The sequence below is a fragment of the Copadichromis virginalis genome, linkage group LG7 (genome assembly GCF_057382275.1).
Source record: "Copadichromis virginalis isolate Kocher_CV1m ecotype Utaka linkage group LG7, C_Virginalis_male_GT1.1, whole genome shotgun sequence".
In the NCBI taxonomy this organism is placed as follows: domain Eukaryota; kingdom Metazoa; phylum Chordata; class Actinopteri; order Cichliformes; family Cichlidae; genus Copadichromis; species Copadichromis virginalis.
In genome coordinates this window covers 5,641,448-5,663,013 of record NC_140624.1, presented here as the reverse complement: position 1 = coordinate 5,663,013, position 21,566 = coordinate 5,641,448, and the positions used below count along the sequence as shown (strand labels likewise).

General features: G+C 40.0%; 1 protein-coding gene across 3 annotated transcripts in view; it reads right to left on the bottom strand.

Moving 5' to 3' along the window:
• Positions 1 to 1,922: 1,922 nt before the first annotated feature.
• Positions 1,923 to 21,566, bottom strand: part of osbpl5 (oxysterol binding protein-like 5) — a 47,917-nt gene continuing 28,273 nt past the window's right edge. For all 3 annotated transcript variants that reach the window (XM_085461351.1, XM_085461350.1, XM_085461352.1), the window contains 18 exons: positions 21,321 to 21,422; positions 20,909 to 21,112; positions 20,429 to 20,513; positions 20,156 to 20,318; positions 14,983 to 15,196; positions 14,693 to 14,877; positions 14,129 to 14,210; positions 13,075 to 13,173; positions 11,785 to 11,881; positions 11,517 to 11,615; positions 8,901 to 8,998; positions 8,709 to 8,798; positions 8,164 to 8,300; positions 7,688 to 7,867; positions 6,954 to 7,083; positions 6,605 to 6,719; positions 6,406 to 6,508; positions 1,923 to 3,701 (listed from right to left, as the gene is read on the bottom strand). In XM_085461351.1, coding sequence (XP_085317477.1) covers positions 3,566 to 3,701; positions 6,406 to 6,508; positions 6,605 to 6,719; positions 6,954 to 7,083; positions 7,688 to 7,867; positions 8,164 to 8,300; positions 8,709 to 8,798; positions 8,901 to 8,998; positions 11,517 to 11,615; positions 11,785 to 11,881; positions 13,075 to 13,173; positions 14,129 to 14,210; positions 14,693 to 14,877; positions 14,983 to 15,196; positions 20,156 to 20,318; positions 20,429 to 20,513; positions 20,909 to 21,112; positions 21,321 to 21,422 — 2,319 coding nt within the window. In that variant the 3' untranslated portion in view covers positions 1,923 to 3,565. The remainder of the gene's footprint in view (positions 3,702 to 6,405; positions 6,509 to 6,604; positions 6,720 to 6,953; positions 7,084 to 7,687; positions 7,868 to 8,163; positions 8,301 to 8,708; positions 8,799 to 8,900; positions 8,999 to 11,516; positions 11,616 to 11,784; positions 11,882 to 13,074; positions 13,174 to 14,128; positions 14,211 to 14,692; positions 14,878 to 14,982; positions 15,197 to 20,155; positions 20,319 to 20,428; positions 20,514 to 20,908; positions 21,113 to 21,320; positions 21,423 to 21,566) is intronic.

Here is a 21,566-nt window from a genome sequence, read left to right as displayed (position 1 = left end):
TAGATATAGTTGGGCTCACCTCAACATTAGGCTTAGGCTCTGGAACCAGTCCCCTGGAGAGGGGCTGGACTCTGCCTCACTCTGGAGTTGACCCTAGTGAGAGGCGGCAGGCTGGGGTGGGTGTCTTGGTATCCTCTCGGCTTGCTGCTTGTATGTTTGTGTTTCTCCCGGTGGATGAGAGGGCAGAGGAGGACACCGGAAAGACCTGGCATGCCAAAACTAATAGTGAGGGTGTGCTGGGAATGCTTAGCAGAGGCCCCCTGGTCTGCGAAATCTTGGCTTCATCAGATGATGGCCTCCAGCTCACTTTGGCATGGTTCACAGAGAGTTGGAAGCAGCGGAAATGAGAATCAGCACCTCCGAATCTGAGGCCATGGTCTCTTGGCTGGGCTGGGAACGCCTTGATGTTCCCGTGGACAAGCTGGAGGAGGTGGCTGGGGAGAGGGAGGTGTGGGGCTTCTCTGCTTGGGCTGCTGCCCCTGCAACCCAGCCCCGGATAAGCGGAAGAAGACGGATGGATGGACAATTCACAAAAGCCACTTTTTGTTCCAGACTACAGACCTTACTATTTTCTTTTTTTTTAAATTATTATATCAAAAACAAACAGCAACCACAACAATTTGAAGACCATGTATTAGCAAGCACTACAGGCTACAGTGGGAAAGTAAAACTCCCTTTTAACAGGAAGAAACCTCTGGCAGAGCCAGGCTTAGGGAGGGGCACCCAGAGGTTAGTAATTACTATTGGTAAAACATCCTGAGACTAATTATATAGATATATCTATATCTATATCAAGGTATAGATTTAGATAGATATGTCTCACCAAATAAGTGTCCACTAAGGTTTAAACAATACACCGATTCCCCAAAAGCTCCATGTATGTGTAAAAAAAAAAAAAGCAAATAATCTACAATGAAAAATGAATTACCAGCACAGATTCAAAGTTTGAAATTCATTAGGACACTATTTTTTTATTTTTTTTTTTATTTTTTTTAAATTGTACTATATGGAATATAATTGCTATAACAGTACAATTAGATGTAGGCTTATCAAACAAGGGGATTTTTAAATGGATATAATTATTATTATTGACAAAAAGTTTATTTCACATTGAGGCACACCAAATTGTTTTGTCCAGCAACTGAGACTTGTTTTTAAATTGGCATTATGTGCAGTGAATTCGAACGGAAGAAATCAAACTAATTTCTGAGCAGTAACCACAACAGCAGTATTAGTATTTTCATACTATTTTAACAAACGTAGTTTCCTTTAAGTAAGTAATTCCGATATTTGTTTGTTTTTAAAAAAAATTACATTGATTTTATGTTAGTAGTGCTTAATAGTCCTGCCTCTTGAACCCCAAACAATTCAGGTACCCTCACTGGAGAGGGTAACTGACTTCACTGTGGCAGAGATATAAATCCACGTGGTTTCTAGCTAAAGACTTCTACTTCGTCAAGTTGTACTCTCAGGCCTGAACATAGTTACTATCACAGATGCGACCCAAAGTTTTTGGTACCCCTCCCAAACACAATGAAGCAAAGAAATCTCTTAAAGATGAAACTGAGACCTTGGTTTTGATTTGTGGTGAGATGCATCATTTTAAATATGCTTTACAGTAACAAATTAAAGGAGCTGCGCTCACAATGTGCGTCACAATTTGCCTTTTCCTGACCGAATAAAAGGCTTTATATATTTGAAGGACCCCACTCCACCGTCATTTAAAAGATTTATCAGGCTGACAGCTCAGCCTAGTTACATAAAAGGGAGTTGCTTTGCAAATGTGATACAGTCCCAGTTGAAATTTATTTACCTACATCAACATCGCCCTCTAGTGGGAGAATTGCAAAGAAAACTATTTTGCAACACTGTGAATATCACTGGATATGATTTTAAATATTAACGAGAGGTAGAAGCAGAGGCAGGGTTAAAACATTTTACTGTAGTGCTACAGTAGTCAATAGATATGAATGAAAACAGGCAATCATCATGTTTTCATCACATTGTTCCATATGACAAAAAAAATCTGGCATGTAGAATCCCACAACATGGCAGCAGTGTAGAAAAGAGGATAGTAATGAAAAGAAAAACAAATTAAGCATTCAAAGAGTCGACTTCCTTCTTCTGCTTGTCCGTCATCTCCTGCTGTGCCGATTGGTACTGGTGATGAGGCTCAAATTCAAGGACTAATATACCAGTAAAAAATCAACATCAGACATGGCTTGGTTTAGCGTGGCCATACAGGCGTCCTCGCTCTTGTGTGCTCCATCACACGGACACACACACATACATGCACTCACACAAATACATATACAAAATGACAAACCTACACAAGCCCCGGGAGATCGATTGTCACCCCTGGTCTCTGTCGTCCAAGCTGATTTAGATTAGGAAAATCAAAGTTAATCACACAATAAATACATTCTGAAATCTCTTTTTGAAATAGACGGCCTGACAAATATATACAAACTGATTAAAAGATTAAAAAAAAGAACAACTCATTACTAAGTGTTTACATCTAAAACAGTCACTTGAACATGTTGAAGTCCGAGATGCACACACAAACCCCTTCTATTAGGCCAAAGTATTAGTTATGTTTTCCTCTCTCTCTGTATTTACTCCCTCTGTTTCATCCTCTCCATGCTTCTTCATGTAACTGATTGTACAAACTAGTGTCATGGTCTAGACCAATAGGTGTTGTCCTATCATCCCTTCAGTTACTTCACTACAGGCACACAAATATAAAGACACTCAGTTTGGCTCTCGGCCCTGCCTCGTTCCAATTCTCCTTCCTACAAACAGAAGCAGTGCTGCCTGTAAACAAGTACTCTTTGTCCTTTCGGATTATAAATACTGTTTTGGTAAATGCATGATCAATAGCAGACAAGACGGAGTGCATTTTAGTGTACACCGATACAAAACACACAATTGCACTGTGAGAAGAGTTTCCTTCTTCATTTGCATTTCTTCTGGTTGGTTTTTTTTGTTTTGTTTTGTTTTTTGTTTTTTTCTTATTTTGGCTTCAGCATTAAGGCCCAAAAATCTGGAGTGTTAGGGAAGAAGAAGTCCAAGTGGTGATCTGCCTGTGCCCAAAGGGCCTATTGTAGGTACAGACAACACGTGTACAGGCACACTCACAGATAAACAGTATTGCAGGGGAATATAAAAGACACTAAGGAATGGTGAAACATCCTCTCTGTCATTTGTTCTTACTAAATCATTCTCAGACTATTCTCAGTCATACATTTCTTCCTTTATTTGAAATCTTCTGAACCGTGCTCGTCCTTCAGTCCTCCTCTCCTGTCCAAAGTGCTTGGGTGCCGGTGCTCTTTCAGTCTGGCTACACTAGGGGGTGCCGTTTCTCTCTGCTGATGACTGACAGGCGGTGGCTGTGTTTATTGCTGTAAGGTCCAGGCTCCTTGAAGTGAAAAGAAAGGGACAAAGTTGCCCTCCCAGCACTGATCTGAGGTCCCTGCCCTCCTCTGTTAATTAGAGTTTGTGCTTTTTAGAGGACTCCGATGCCAGATCAGTGCCAGTGGGGAAACTCCTTCCTCGAGGAGCTGGCTCAGGTGAAGACGTAGTTGAGCAGGAGCTGGGAGAGGAGCAGAACGCAGAGGATGAGACACTGACGGCCTGTCAGCGACACGCTGTCGTCTGTTGTCCTCTGACGAGCCATCTGACGACTCAGAGCCACCAGGTTCCTGCAGGAAGAGAAGGATCAGGATCAACAACTGTTTGAACGAATTTCAACAGGAATTCATAAAAACAACATGAATCCCAGCCTACATTTCTCAAGATGTCCCAGGGTGACTGAAGTCGGAAATAATACATATTCATTTAATGATTTTTTTTCTTAAACATTTGCTTAACTGTGTTTAGTTTCTGAATACTTTAGGAACACCCAAGTCGCTCTAGTCACATCCTGCATATGTTTTAAGGGTCACAAGCCAAAAACTAAATATGATAACAATGAATGAAAATGCAAACACCTACTAAAAACAAGCATAAATGCACTTTTCCAGCATTTAATTCCAATTAAACTATATCACAGACAACTATGCTTACAGCTATTTGTTGTGCCTGAATCATCACTACATCTGTCAGTACATAAACATCTACACGAGTGCTCCAGAGAGGTGTATCACGAAACAAAACTAATGGTTAGCAAGCATAAAATCTCAGTTTCTGTGCCATAAAAGTGGCTCTCTTTTCCTGGCTAAATCACCATGGTAATTTGCATGTACTCATTTAGTGATGGAGAACATGTGGAACTGTTCTTAATACCCGGTTCTAATATGCTGCAGTCTCTTTTATACTGCAGGAATTGCAACTACTAGAGGAAGTTTAGTAAGTTAAAATTAATTTCACTTAAGCTGTAATGTTTAAAGTCGTCGTCGCATTAGAAATAAACACCACCAGTAAAACATAACTCCTACCACTGTGTTCTTTCTTATTTTAAGAATTTCTTGTGTATGTTTGGATTTTACTGTAAAAATCAATATAAAAAAACAGAAAACATAATATTATCATCATAAGCTGATAATGTTTGATTGGAGTAGGTGGAACACATCAGTTCTGTACGTGGGATTCATTAGATAACACTAAGAAGTGAAACTTAAGAATAGTTTATTAAAGCAAATATTAGACTCCATTAACACAAATAGTTACACAGCTGGACTGGGACTAGACTGTTGCCAAGCAACACATTAATGTTTTCCAGAACAGCAGCTTGCTCCCCACACATCACTGCCAGTCAGCTGCGTTGTATCGTGTGCATTTACGTGAACCTTTCAATTAACTGTGCAAACAGTTCTGCAGCGGCTTCGGATGCACGTGTGCTTCTGATGAGTTACAGCTTCATCCGAACATAAATTGTTTCATCACTTCCTGAGCTCCTTGGATGGTCTCCTGTAGCATTCAGCGGTTTTTGTTAACATTTTTTTTTATCTTATACATCGCTTTTGTGTTTATTTAAGGCAGCTCACCGATTCTTAATCACTGCTATGAGCTCTGTTGCCTTAAGTCTTGCATCACATTGTTTCAGAGAGAACTGGCTCTCAGGCTGTAGTTGATATGAGACATGTGTGTCCGGGTCTCTTTCCCATTCTTTGTAACATGTGTTGTAGCTGGTTTACTCTCGGGAGGATTGGTGGTGGATCGCAGCTGTTGGCCTCCTGGGCTTTTTGACCAGGTGGAATTTTGCTCACATATTTTTTTGAGATGATACCAGGTAGAGGGTGATTTACTTGATTCACAAACATAGTGCTCCCTCTCATTTCCTCTCTTTTTCCCGTGGATGTGTATATGTTGGTTGCTACAGTTTAAACCTGTTACTATCTGAGACAGTCTAATGACATGTTGTGACTAAGCTGTGTTACGTGTAAAGGCAAAGTCAATTACACTGTGCTGTACATTTACTACTCATTTACTACTATGGGGCGACTGTGGCTCATGGGGCGACTGTGGCTCAGGGGGTTGGGAAGCACATCTGTAACCAGAAGGTCGCTGGTTCAATCCCTGGGCTCTCTGTCCTGGTCGTTGTGTCCTTGGGCAAGACACTTTACCCTACCGCCTACTGGTGTTGGCCAGAGGGGCCCGATGGCGCGAAATGGCAGCCTCGCTTCTGTCAGTCTGCCCCAGGGCAGCTGTAGTTACAACTGTAGCTTGCCTCCACCAGTGTGTGAATGTGAGAGTGAATGAATAGTGGCATTGTAAAGCGCTTTGGGTGCCTTGAAAAGCGCTATATAAATCCAATCCATTATTATTATCAAATGACTTCAAAACCAATCTGCTTACATCTTTTTACAGGGCTGTTTTCTCTTAATTATACAACCTCGCAGATGGGGACCAGATATAATTAACATGGGCTTGGCATATGGTGTCCCTTATGCAAAGAGGCTAATGCAGGGGCCCAGGTTCCAGTCTATCCCAGGCTCTTTGCTTTATGTCACTGCCCTGCTCTCTCCCCATTGTCCTATATGCCAGTGGTCCCCAACCTCCAGGCCACGGGATTTGAGGCTCTCTCTGTGAAATTTATGGTTTGTTTCCCTGGGTCTTTTCCCGTGTGTTATGAATAAATCTTCTTTTTTTTGGTACCGGTTTTATTTTGTTATATTTATCTGCGACAACTTAACCTCCTAGGACCTGGAGTCCACATATGTGGACATCACAATTTGGGTTGTTTAGACCAAAATACAAAATTTTGCTCTACAAGGGCCTGATATCCACTTACGAGGACATTATACTGCCACTGTTCTATCAAAATTTTAAATGAATGTCCTCATATGTGGATCTCATTTCTCTCAGAAAGAAAAATCAGTAAAAAAAAAAATAAAATCTGGTCATTCTTTGTTTTTACATTCATCAGGTCCCAATCAGTCCAAATAGTAGTTGGTTTACTCTCACCTCTGGATATCCTGCTGTGTCTTCTTTATAGATGTGATGGAAGCTTCTAACATGGCAATGTCCTTTATCTCTTTACTGCACCGGGCACACTGATTAGAATAGCCTAGGTACATAACAGACAAGAGACCAATGATAAGACACCAGAAGGTTAGATTTATTTAGCTATTTTATTTTGGGGAGGGGGTCACATACACCTCACCTTCATTGTCCGAGGACTCATGTGTGGGTTCCGGCGTAGTGCTGCTGCTCTCAGTGTTCTGGCTGCAGCTAGACGGCTGACTGCTCGCCTTCCTATGCTTCCCGTTAACCTCAGCCTGAGAGGAGAAGTGCAACAAACTTCAATTCGGAAAATTCCCAGCATACTGCACGCTGACACAACACTGGCTATCTGGATAAACTGCAATGAATATCAAGTGGCTAAAAATAAGGGGCTTATCACGCTTGTCAGTGACATTGCAGCAACAAAGTATGAGTATGAAGAAAGAAGCTCAGAGATCATTCTGATGAAATGTCAGTGAAAGGCTCATCAGTAAATATTTCAGTTTAACCTTCTGTTGACTGGCCCAGCTGTGACTGTAGGAGAGTCCGTTGTGTTGTCTCTGGCTTTTCTCCTGCGTCTGAATCACGCCATCCTTCTCAAACTGAACAAAACAGCGCTCAGGTTCCCACGGTCGCGTGCTGCAAAAATAAACCAGTGGAATTTAAACTTCCTCACATCCTTGTTTGCTTGTCCCCACTTGCTGATACCACAGTGCTTGTAGGTCTTCCTGCAGCCCCCAACCATCGTATTCATTACAAAAGGAGATATGCATGAGCGTGCATGAAAGCATTTGTGAAACAACAACCAAAGGACTATAAATACTATAAATAAACCATAAACTGCAGTACTGCGTCATGTCTGAGATATGGTGAGCTAGATCACAGTGACTCATTTGATTTTTTTCCTGTTGTAAAGTTTATTACAGTAATTAGCAACAACCTGTGACTGACCAATAACCCCTGTACCAGTTTCAGTACTGGTGTCCTGTATTATATACCTCATAATACTCTTACTCTCATTATATATAATATAAATGTTTGTTATCAGCTTTCAGCACCTGACTATTTCAAGTGACATGTATTGTGGCATATCAGTATTTATTCTCACACCATTTCTGACCCCTTCCTTCACAGGTCACCTTTTACTACACTTATAAGCTGAATAAAAAAGGCCCTAGTGTGTGTGTGTGTGTGTGTGTGTGAGAGAGAGAGAGAGAGAGAGAGTGTGAGAGTGTGCTCATACTCCATGTGCTTGTAGGTCCACTCAGAGGTGACAGAGTGCGGATGGAAAAGCTGTGGAAGCCAGGGTTTGTCTCCTCTCTCTCTGGTGTCTCTCCGCTGAGCTTCCTCCAATACAAACTTCTCCTGGGTGGCACGCACTTGGTCCCTATCCATGATAGCACTGGTCACATGCCGCCACAGTCTGCCAAGAGCATATTACAATCAGATGCAAATGGGGAAAACACACTGGCCAATGAATTGTCACTAAAAAGTCAAAAGCAATTGTGTATAATGAGATATAATGACATCCCAGCCACAACCTCGTCTGGATATCTAATAACGTCTGCAGTTAAAGGTTCTGAGCATTGGGTCACTGACACATGTTAAATGGAAGCCACTATTACAGTTATCAGCTATCATGCTAGCACAAATGTTTTGCATTTGTTGACTCAATAACACTCAAATTAACAATTAACACAGATGATCTTTGTGCTTTACCTTTCGGACTCAAATTCTCCCTGCTGGTCTAACTGGACCACTTGTCTCTTGAGGCGACCGCTGCGAATTTCTGGACTTGGGTTCCACAAAATCTCCTGCTGGCCTGAGCGCTTCTCGTGAATAAATACCTCGTTGTCCTGAACAAAAGTTTAGCCCTTTTAACGTTTTTTTTAAAGTTAATTGACCACAACCATCCATAAGACTCTACATAAAAAGACATTGCCCTTATTTTCAATCCAACCTGGAAACTACTGGAAACTATTCCCAAAAGATCCCAAAAAGTCATCTAGAAAACAAAATAACAATACTGAATTTCTTTACTTTTGCTTTTTGATGCTCAAAGCCACTGTGAGAGCAATACAGAGGAGATCCTTTACTTTATGCACCTTCCAGCTGCTCCTAAACCTATGATTATCTATTTTGTACTACAGAGTATTACTAATTACTAATTGCTAAAGAGTGGTGTGTGTGGTAGCAAATGATGCTGAAAGATGTATTCAAGCTCCTTAGACTTCATACGAGATCAAGAGGATTAAGGTTCTTACCCAGTGTCCATCAACAGTGGCCAGTACTTCCTCTCCGACAAAGATCTTTCCATTGATCTGATTTACAGAACCAGAACCTCCAAGAAAAGGCTGAAGTGAACAGAATGAAAATGCAATACCTTTACTAAAACAGCTGACTAGATAAAACAACCAGTTAAACAAATGTTTCATTTCTTTTTTCTGAAAATATACCTTCAGTTTAAACTCCAGCTCTGCTACGCATTTGGTTTTCTCACACTCAATGGTAACTTTCCCTCCCAGCTCTAGTGTCATAGTGCCGTACAGAATCCCTACGAGAGAGAGACAATATTGCAGCATCAGATCAACAAGTTCAGCAGAAGGAAATTCATAAATTATTGGTAGAATTTATCATGTAGGCAACTGCAGTGAGTGCATTCCTGAGAGACAAGATGAAGGAAAGAATTTTAAAAATCCTGAAGCAGACCCAAAATAAAAAACTTAAACCTGCCTTGATTTATATATCTCACCCATCATCCATCTCGAACTCTGACTGTCTGCCATATTAGAGTTCGTGCTCACAGCGAAGCAGAGCTTCATTTGATTTCCAGTACATCAGACATATTGGCCAGAACAGATGGCTGTAATATTTACAGCCCACACAGATTGTGTCAGTTTGGTCAGATTTCATTGTAAACACGGTAGATGAGCTTGTGTTCTAGCCTCCTGTCATGTGTGTGCTGTTGCAATGATTGGTAAATTATATTGTGAGAATGAGGAGCTCGAACAGAATTGGCTACAATCAGCGTGGTACAGCAGAACAAAAATCAGAAGCAACAAAAGGTATTATTTTCAGACAATACAGGTCATTTGTTTGTGAATTCCACTTCTGAAACCCAACTTATTAGATGCCATGCACATTACAGATCCACTAATATCCTCCAGTGCTCACTCATTCTGTCGAATTTCCCAGAGGAACCCACCCGAGGAATTAATAAAGTTCTATCTTATCTTATCTTATCTTACTATCCCAACTGATCTGTAGACAAAGTTGAGCCTTGAAAAACTGGAGATGATCCCGTATCTGTGCTTACTGCAAAACTATAAATTACTTAACATCTCATATCTTCTTTGATTTAACTGCTTATAATTATAATTTCATCTCCGAGGAAGTGATCCCAGAGAGAAGTAAAGCAAGTGTGTAAGTTTATCTCTGAATGTTTGTAAAGCATTCCCACGTTAAGCTTAACAACCAATATATGGAGCGACTGCCTCTCTCTCCCTCTCCTGTTATTACTTTAATCATGAAACCGATTAATGATCAGCTGATCGGCTTTTCTATCGCGAGTCCGTCTCTCTTCTTTGTTTTTGGCCCACTTTGCACCAGAAAGAGGAAACCAGCGGATAAACAACAGCAGCACGTTTAAGCTTGAAAAGCTGTTGTTAGAATTTATTTAATATTACTTTCTACTCGAGGATCTTTTTCTACGTAGCTGACGGCTGGTAACTGTGCAGGGGCGGATCTAGCAAAGTTTAGCCAGGGGGGCCGATAGGGCATGAACAGGGGAAAGGGGACACAAAGACATACTTTTCTTTCTTATTCTCATTTAAAATGTCTATCTTTTATTAAATAATTATCTGAATCTTACACCCAAAGATTTAATCTTATGTAAAATATATAGAAGTCCATTACTGTATATAGTAACTATTAAGTCTAATATACCCTAGTAAGCTATAGTACTTTTTCCTTTGGGAAGGTACCATCTGTGCAGTCTGCAATTCTGTTGAAGAAAGATGTTGAATATATTTAATTATTCTTGAAAAATAATTTATTTCTGTGCATTTTTTTTCACACTGCGTCAAATTAAAGTTGATTATGTCGATTAAGCATCATGAGGCAGAGGGTGGTTCCCTATTTTTTTGCTGGGAGTTTGCAGCCCTATTAGTTAGGTTGCTGAATATTTCTCCTAAGTACTCTTTAAAATACCAGAATAGAAAGTATCAGTATCGAGACACTTACAAATGTGGATTGCACAACACTGGACATTATATTTCTTCATTTCCATTTAATACTTGTACAGCTGCTGTTATTGTATATATATATATTTATATTTCTTCATACATTCTTATATATTTCTATACTGTGTATTTTGTTGTACGGTTATTTTATTTTCAACTTTAATTTATATATTTTATCTTATTCTTTCCCAGTTAAATTTACCCTTCATTCTAATTGGTTGTTGTACAGTTATTTCATTTTTAACTTTAATTTTTATATTTTATTTTATTCCTTTCTAGTTAAATTTACCCTTTTTAATTTTCATATGTATTTCCTATCTCATTCATAGCCTTTTTTTTCTTTAGGTCACGAGCAGTTGTGTAAGCATTTCACTGCATATCGTACTGTGTATGACTGTGTATGTGACAAATAAAATTTGAATTTGAATTTATTGCTGAACTATGAAATATTTTGGGTGCAGTGGAATTTTTATATACAGGTATAACAGAAAAGCTTTAGTGTTGTTGTTTATTTAAACTTGAGTATGAACTTATACAAAATGCAGCAAGGTATTAAAAAAAACAGTTTTATTGATTAAAAACACTATATCGGATTCATATCGGTATCGGCAGATATCCAAATTTATGATATCGGTATCGGACATAAAAAAGTGGTATCGTGCCATCTCTACCCTTTACCACCGCATAGAATTTTTGGCACTGAAAACATATTACTTATTTCCAAAGAGATGTTGCAGTATTAAGAAGATTATGGAAAGATACTGCTAATACTAACATAGCAACAAGGACATGGAACGATTAGTGGAGTAGAAAGTAATGCATATTTATTACCTTTGCAGTGAGCATAGGGCATGGTGATGACATACTCCTCATCCCTGCTCAAGAATAGCAGCCGGGCTTTGCCATCTAGAATAGCTGAAAGAGAGTTACCTACAAAAGCAGGAAAACAGAGAAATATGTGGTTAACAATGCTTCTCATAGACTGGGCCAGATCGTGACGGTGTCCTTGCATGCCTTTTTATAACCGTACACATGTACTGAATCCGTACCGATCATCTGGCTGAGACAAATGAATTAGATCGTGAAATATTGACTGTACCATAGAATTTGGACTTGGCCAGGATGCTTCCACTAATAGAAAATCCATCCTTCCTATTGCAGACATAAAAGGCAGAGATGGGTGGATGGTGCGACACCTGGCAGAGGACAGAGAGAGAAAACGAAATCTGAGCAGCAGAGCGAGGCAAAAACTGTCAGATACTCTCTGGCCAATGTTCCCTCTAAGCTGCGTGTGCGCGCAATTGCGCACTGCTGGCACGGTCTCTGCACACAGAAAATCTGCGTTGCGCACAAAAAAAAAAAATCTAACCTGAATTGAAATTAAAACTTTAACAATTCTGTTTTGCAGTGTTAGTCAGTAAGTGACAGTTGTTAGTTGTTTAGGAAAGGGGAAGTTTTAGGAGTGTTTTGAGATGTGAGAGATTTGCGTCATTTAGCGCAAATCTTGTGTAGTTAGTGTGTAGTGTAGTCAATAGTTTTGTTGTGTGTGTCAGAACAATGAGGCGACTGCTGAATGTTACAGGTGTTACACATCTCCTGTTGTCAGGCCTGCAGGTATCAGACTGTTGTTCTTCTTTATCTCATAGTGACAGAAATTATTTTTGGAGTGGCACAAATAATTTGTGAGGCATCAAATTTGATGCAGAACACCTGATTGTTCTGTAAATAGTTTGAAATGTTTGTTTAAAAAACACCTTGGCTGCATTTTTAGGTAAACAGCTGCAAAAAACTTTGTTGTTTGCATAACTCAGTTACTTTTTTGAAGAAGTAACTATATAATTAATTGCCCAACATTGGTCATTATATACTGTATTTTGCAGACAGAGTTACAGGACTCTCTCCCAGACCTCAGACTCATAATACAAGTCAGAGCTTTATTTAAAAAAAAAGAAAAAAGAAAGTTGTGTTTTCAAAATTGGAGTTCAAGTTATTTTTACTTCCAATAGTGTTAACATACTACACAGGTCATGAATAAGATTTTTTTTAAATTTTCATTGCAAGTGGGCTAAAGCAGTTAATTAAAAGTAGCCTAACATAAATGTAAATGCTGTAATGTGATTATTTTAATAAACCATGTAACTTGGATGGATTCGATGCTGGCGTAACCACAGTGCACACGTCTGCTGTCGCTCACAGTGGTCCAAGGGATCGCTCAGACACATGAAAAATTAGAGGGAACATTGCCTCTGGCACTTATTAATTTTACACTTGCTGCATAGGTGTTTGCTCAGTGTGTTTGTCGAAACAGTGTGTTTGTGCAAGATATTTCACACGAGACAAGAGTCATGTCCAGTTCTGGTTCGCCACTTATCTACGAGTCTGATTTAACCTGTTCAGCTATGTAGAAAGTGCAGCTGTTGGTCTCTGGATGGAGCCAGCAGCAGCGAAATGTCTCGCCCAGGATTGGATTGTAAGGTTTTTTCAGACCCTGTAAATGCAGATACACAGAGAAATGTTAGTGTCACTTTAAGCATCATCCAAAACAAAGAAGATTTATTTCCCAGATTAAACATCAAGCTACTTTAATTTTTTGTTATGCTACTGTTGAGCACAATTCTTAAGTAATAACTTGATTCTGTCCTGTTTCACGTAATAAGCAATATTATGGAGTGCAGCACCACTTATCCAGAGAGCTACAACAGACAGTTCTATAGATGTTATGCAATTACTCCAGCAGCAGAGCAAAGTTTTTGTTTGGTAGCCTTATGATGAGAGCTTCTCAAGAATTTATCAGTCTACAGTTTCACAAAAGTAGTCAGCTGAAAATGTGCTGAGCAATGCCAGATTAATCGACACACATTATCTGCTGGCTCAGATTCCCAGAAGCTCTGCTGCCACAGAGGAAATAAATTTCTAACCAGTGGGAAGTGCGTCCTGACATTTTTACAGCACAAATGGACCCTGAACAGAGACATTTGTCAAGCAGCCAAGAAATAAAGCGTTACTGAATGTCATGTTAGATGATGGTGCGCCCACAAAACTAAAAACTGCTAACACTTAGAAAATCTTCCAGTGGTACTGGTAAAGCCACATGATAGAGGTTGATGGGTTGTGCAAATCTATAACTGACTGATGAGTGTCCATTCAGACTTTAAAAATTTAGGAAACACTAAATAGTTGAAGCTTTAAGTTTTTAGTGATTCTGCTCTGATTCATGGTGAAATGTTATTTAAAAGATCACCGGCTTGTAGTATACAACATACTGCATTTTATTTAATAGTAGTGATGCACTGAAAAGCTTTCACATTACTTCTAAAAACAGATGTCACTGTAGTCTCTAACAGGCACTGAATGGATGTGCATCTTGTAATTAGGTTTGTCATACAGTACAGCTAATGTGATAACAGAACTATATAAGCTTGACTGGAGTGAACGTAGCTTACCTTGGGCTTCTTGTAAAAACCTGATAAGTACCACCTCAGCACCTGCTTGATCCGACCATATGCACTCTCTTCCAGTGAGGCTCTGTAGTGAAGAAACAAAAATAAAAAAAATAAAAAAGACATGCATACAATCTATAAATGCGGAAAAAAGAATCACCTGATTTCAAAAGACTATATTTTTTGTAAGTAATGGAAACAGAAGAGTGCAGTAAATTTTAAAATACATGGCTAAATATAAAGCAAACACACCACTTTGCATTATGTGTACAATGGATATTATAATAAAGCACCACAAAACTTGGTGTTCAATGTGTCTTCCTCTAGATTCAAGGCACGTGTCTGTACTATAGTCAAACTCAGCCCATATTTTGCAAGCATGTCTGGAATGACTGCAGCCACTGCGGCTGTTATGCTACCTACCTGCATGAAACTCATGCTTGTTCTAACAGTATGTGTTTTGATCATTATAGTTGAACAGCTGCAGTATTAAAGCACTTTGAAATCAGGTGATTCTTTGTTATACACCCTGTATGTTCTTAAGTGAAATCACTAAGATTTACTGACTGTGAGAGCAGATCTGCATGATAGTAGTAGTCAGACAGCTTGTCCAGGAAGGAGCGCGGCTCCAGGATAAAGGTTGGAAGCACCACCTTAGACAGGTCCATGCCTGGCCGCAGCTGCTTCAGCAAGCTCCAGATCAGGCCCTTGTTCTCCTCTGATACAGTCTCCACCTGGGATGCCTCGCCAGCCTAAAGGAACATGCACAGAGGGCAGGTAGTTGTGCGTAAGTAAGATTAGAAAAGTAATCAGGATGGCGAACAGAACTGCAAGGCAAACATAACAATCAGCCTCACCTCAGCCATCTCCTCTGTGCTCTGCTCTACATAGGCTGTGGCCTGTGGCCCGGGGGACAGCTCATCTGATTGGTCCACATCGCTCTCCTCCGTCAGTCTTCCACCGTTCTCATTGGCTGCAGCGTCCCAGTCGTCATGAGCTTCGCGCTCCGATTTATCTGAAAAGCCGTCATGCTCCATGTGGTGATTTCCCAGCAGCACTGTGTCATTCAACCTAGTGAACAGATAAGCAAACAGGTTACAACTACATTAATAATAATGATAAGCAGCCATTTTATCGCTGCTGTATGCCGGCTCTTGAATAGCCCTTGCAGAGGAGAAATCTGATAGCTTCTCACTGGCTTGATCTTTCAACTTGTGCATTATGATGCATAAGATCAAGTGACTTTTCAAAAGTCACTTGAGCCAAAGTTTTGATGACTGCCTTGCTAGTGGAGAAGTCTCTAAAGAACAAGAAATTACCTACCAAGAACATTACAGCTCTAAATGGCTTTTAACTGATGTCCTCTTGTATCCTCCTCACAGTTATGATGAGTATGTCTGCTACTTTAGAGACTATGGATGTTAATAACTTTGTTGACCTCAAGGGTTGACAGGACATCCAGATTACAAATCCTCACGTCCACATATCCCACCCCTTAAACATTAGGTTTGAATTTACGTGGCTACAATAAAGATGCACAAACAAGTTAATATATAAACATGCAAGTATTGTATATACAGACAATACTCAACTACCTGTAGGCTCTGTGCTTCAGCACATTCATTTTAAAACAACAATGGATATTACAGTAAAGCACCACTGCAAATGAAACACGTGCATTTTAACAGCGTGCACAAATTTTAAGGGCCCAAAAGTAATTGGACAATCGCCTACTAAGTATTTGTCAGCACACAATGTAAAACGATGAGTTTTTAGACTCACTGGGGTTTTGCCAACAAGATCATTTACAAACATGTAAATCAGCAGCACTCAGTCCTATGGCACACCTGCGCTGACTTTTTTATTGCCGTCAGCAGCAACAGCATGAGGAATTAGGTATACAGCAGATTTGTGTGTGCTCGGATTCACATGGAAAAACAGAAAAACAAACAAACAAAAAAATCCACATTATACAGCATTTTATTATCCACGTGATGATGCATAATATCTGCCTCACTCTCAATTAACTGCTCCATTTCACTAACTGAGAACCAGATACAAGCAAAAATCCCACATCAAGAAAGACAGATTCTGCTGGTGACTAAGACTGAAGATTTCACACCATTACCGACTACATAATTCCCCCCAAGATAACTAATTTGAGTGGTTTTTAAGGGTTAAGGATTACATTTTCCCAACAGTTAAATTCAGTCACAGAACTTGTACATGTACAGAACAAAAACAACATACAACTATCCAAACACATATGGTCTGTGCAGCAAATGCTTACACTAACCCAAAAATTAACTCGAGAAAATAATCATCTTAAACTTCATGCTGTGCCGAGTTAGTGTTTTCAAGCTGTGTGATTTTGCAATCGGCAATAAAAAGGCCCAGACCTCAGACCTGCTATCACTTAATCAGAAAAAAGGGAACAAAACATGGAAAACGAAAAAGAAGAAAGTCATACATCAGCTTGTGAACTGTCAAAGAAGGAACGAGGAAGAAGTGAGAGTGAGGGGCGGGAGGGAGAGATTTATGAGGTTGGTAGCTAAAAAGGAACAGCCTACAGCCATTTTACAATTCAGACAGTGGAAGTCTGTGGAGTGAGACTGCAGAGTCCTACATCATGCAAAATCAATGCCAGCAATTTCCAAAGCTTTGTTTCCTAACAAACATGAGCAACCGTTGGGACAGTGGAAAATAACTGCATTGTGCTGCAAGCTTCCACAAGAACATACAGTATTAGGATTGTGGTCACAGCATACAGGGAAATAGCCTGTCCAACAACAAAGATAGTTACAGGTTCAAAATGCCCCAGGGTTTGCCAAACCTGAACAGTCACATTCCAGCTAACGTTAATGTTACTTATTAATCCAAACACACCCAAAGGTAAATAAGCTTTCCTTACCTCAAAGTCTTAAAACATACAGACAAACTCTTCCTCAAGGATCAAAACACCACCAGTAAATCCAATCACAGATGCAGCCTGTCCTTGTCTCTTCTCCTGTGTGCGTGTGTGAATGTTTTCACTCTACTCCCTAAAAGAAAAAAAGGTGACGCTCTGTTTCTTCGACTCTGGCAAACCTGCTTCCTGAATGCGTGTGCATACGTGTGTCTGTGTGCATGCCTGCAATGGCTGTGCTGCTACCGTCTCTGTCTGGGTGGTGTATGGCTCATATTGTGCTCCATCTTCCTGCTCCTCTGTCAGTCATGTGACTGGTTGGGCTTTTGTGATTGGATGGGAGAGGAATTGGAGAGGAGGTAATGCTGGGATGGATGTCCGGAGGGAGGAGGTAAGAGAAAGGGGAGGTGTGAGGGGGAGTGAGGCTTCTAATGTTGGATGTAAACCATACACAAAAAGATCAGAATGAGGGCTACATAACCAATTAAACACACTTGGACCACATAGTTATACTGCAAATAGGATTTCAGCGGCAAACAGGGCACCTTATGATTTCAGCTATTGATTAACTTCATACAAAAGCCCCAACTCTGCTTTGTTTCACAGCAAATACTCAAAGTTTTATACTGATTACGCTCTATTGTGTGTAAGCTGTGAAATTAAGCCTATCAAGTCCAATGACTGTTTTTCATAGACATTGATCAAGTCTCAGAATGCCTAATAATCATAGTTACTCTGACAACATAAATGGGAAATGGAAGGCATTTCCCACAATCCTCATTGTGGGAAATTGTGGGGGCGATCGTGGCTCAAGAGTTAGCAGTTCGTCTTGTAATCAAATCAAATCAAATCACTTTTATTGTCACATCACATGTGCAGGTACACTGGTACAGTACATGTGAGTGAAATTCTTGTGTGCGAGCTTCACAAGCAACAGAGTTGTGCAAAAATACAATAACGTAAAACAAGCAAAATATAAGATTGGCTAAATCTGAGACTAATAAATATATGTACAATATATAATAGTATATGCATTACTGGATGTGTATACTAAATATGTTTTTCTGCGTGTGTGTGTGTGTGTGTGTGTGTGTGTGTGTGTGTGTGTGTGTGTGTGTGTGTGTGTGTGTGTGTGTGTGTGTGTGTACGTATTTTACAAATTAAATAGAGTAAACAATAAAATAAAATATATAAAAAATATACAGAGTTGGTTGAGACATGTGCAAAAGAGTGGCATTAATTGGAAGGTTACCGGTTCGAGCCCCGACTCAGACAGTCTCGGTCGTTGTGTCCTTGGGCAAGATACTTCACCCGCTGCCTACTGGTGGTGGTCAGAGGGACTAAGTAAAGCGCTATACAAATACAGGTCATTTACCATTTGTATCCTTCCCTTTTCCCCATTATATCCAGATCTCATCAAAATGCATTTTTTTAGCCACTTTCACAAGGTCAGACTGTATCCACTCACTCGAGCAAAATGCCAAAACTTTGCAGAATCCAATTTTCCAGCTTTATAAAGGCTGATAACACGTGAGTCACAAAGAAGGGCACAATCAGGACATGCTCAACAGACTCTGACATGTCACAACAGAAAACGCAAGGGTGGACTAACGATGGCTGCATGCCATCATATCCTGCTATTGTGCATGCTGGTAATGAGCCAGAATTATCGTTATTAGTTGTGCCCACACTTTTCCTATAGCACAATGCACTGCTTACTAAGAAAAATCTACATTAAATGCAGAGACTGCCACCAACAAAAATACATTTTTATTTTTTAAAATATAGTTTACACAACAGTTGAAGTCTATTTAATTTTTTCATTTTTTGGTTCTGGAAACTGCTTGGTTATGATTCAATGATGATTTAAAAATAAACTGTCCCAAACATTGTGAAGTTATCCAACGTTGGATTCAGCAATAATGTCTCCAGAGAATCCATGTTTCTTCATCCACTGTTCTGAGCTGACCACCAGAAAGCACAGAGGCTGTATGTGACACAGCATGGAAAAAGCCAGCCAAAGAGAGTAATGGTAAACGGCCTGTATTTGTATAGCGCTTTTACTAGTCCTCCCTAGGAACCCCAAAGCGCTTTACACACCCAGTCATCCACCCATTCACACACTGGTGGAGGCAAGCTACAGTTGTAGCCACAGCTGCCCTGGGGCAGACTGACAGAAGCGAGGCTGCCATATCGCGCCATCGGCCCTTCTGGCCAACACCAGTAGGCGGTAGGTGAAGTGTCTTGCCCAAGGACACAACGACCGAGACTGTCCGAGCCGAGGCTCGAACCGGCAACCTTCCGATTACAAGGCGAACTCCCAACTCTTGAGCCACGATCGCCCCTTGGGAGACCACAAATCCCAGTTGTGGTCAAAAACAGCCAAGCAATGACACATCAACCAGCATTTTATCATCCATGTGATGATGCATAATATCTGCCTCACTCTGCCTCAGTCCAATATTTCCAGTCTCTTCACTGCCTGCAAGTAGCTCTGAAAACCATGTCTGAAAAATGCAGCTCATTAAACAGTTTGATTCAAAAACTAAACACTAAACTAAACAGAGCACTATTTTGCCCCAGGTCCTAGTCCAGCAAAACTCTTATCTGTAAGGTGAGATCCTGCCCTCAGTTCAGCCAAGCATACCTAGGGGTATTTGTTATAATGTTGTGTGAATCGTGATGAATCTATGGTTTCTTATAAGCCTAGCAGAGTTTTTAAATAAGGTTGATTACATACAAGTGCACTAAAAGTGACTTTTTTCCCTAGTTGCATTACAAAACTACGATAATTTAAAGAACAGACAGTTTGAAATCTCCTAGTTAAAAATGTATAGAGAATAAATAAAATAAATAAATAAAATCTGGATTTGACGTTCTTGGCCTTTAGCTGTTTTATCACATAAGTGAGAGTACCATGGGAATTTCTGACAGTGATATGAAAAACAAAATGGGGCAAATGGTCAACAATCAGAATCAGGATCAGAATACTTTATTAATGCCTAAGGAAATTATGCAAAGCGTGAATACAGGAATCATCGGTGATCCAATAACAACAAATTATAAAAGAAAGACTGAAATCAGTCATATGTCCGTGGATCTAGCTGTGTGAGTTTATGACTTACTGCAGCAGCTCTGTATCAGTGAGTGCCGTGGACTGCAGCAGGTTCAGTATATGGGAGGACTCTGAAGTCGTGCTGATATCTCCTTCTTTCCCAGCTTTGGCCGTCAGCTTGTAGAGGCTGGAGCAGCTCAGAGCCAGCTCCAGGGCATCCATCCAACACCGACCTGGAGAGCAGATTTTTTTTTTTTTTTAAGGGGAAGAAGGGTTGATCAGTTTGGTTGCATATATATAGTTTCATCAAACATGCAAGAAGCTGCACCTTCAGATGCCTCACCATCAGACTCAGATGCAGCTCTGAAGATCAGGTAGTTACTGGGTAGAGGCTGCGTGATGGAGCCAACGTTCTCTCCTTTGGGACCCTGAGGATATGGATCAAATACTGACTCATGCTTCATGTTGTGTATTCATGTTGCACCAATTGAAACAAATGGCTCTCCCAAGGGCCATGAGAATTATGCAGCACTAAACGAGATAATTATCATTTAGAAATAACATTTACGGTGAGGAAAATAGAAGACAGCCAGTTTCTTTTTAATACAACCACTAGGTGTCACCCAAGACAGATTTTTTTCCCCACACAAAGTAAAATCAAATAAAATTATTACTACACAAACAAAAATAAAATCAGATTTAACTGTCTAAATACACAAAATATTAAATTGTCCTAATGCTGAGTGAACTTGTCAATTAAAATCTAACTGTTTTTGATTACATAATTTTAATTGGACAGAATAAACCTACAAATATGTCTGACCTTGACAGCCCAGATTGATTTATCCAGTGGGTGGTACAGCTTGAAGCAAAAGCCGTCCTTCTTGGAGGGTCTCTCGATCAGCTTGCATGCACTGAGCAGGATGGTACCCACCCAGTGATCTGTTTTGGGGGTCTTATAGATCAGAAGAACCCCAGGCTTCAAGGCACACCACAATCTGGTCCAACTTTTTAAAGAGCCACGGATCTAAAGAAGCATAAGGGATGAGAGTGGAAGCAATTTAGAGTACAACTAAATAAAGTAAAGAAAATGAAATATGTTAATTCACAACTGCAGCATATTAAATATTAAGAGCATTGAAAAGTAAGAGGGAAACTGGGAAGTCAATATGTAATGACATCAGTTTAACATCAAGGTTATTATTATCCTGGCTGTTACTGCAATAGTGTCACACCTTTAACCAGTTGGACATGATGATGACGCTGGGGTCCTTAAGTGCAGTGGACAGTTCTTTAGCTGCTCGCTTCTTCTCTTGCCTATAATTCTGCTTTTGGACCTTTAGAACATTATAAAAACAAAAGCAAACAATAATGAAAGATCAGAACTGAACAAAGGACTGATATCAAAGTTTTAACACTAGGTGGAAGCAGAGTCAAACTAACTCTAGCATTCAACATTCAAAGACTTAACATCAAAGGTA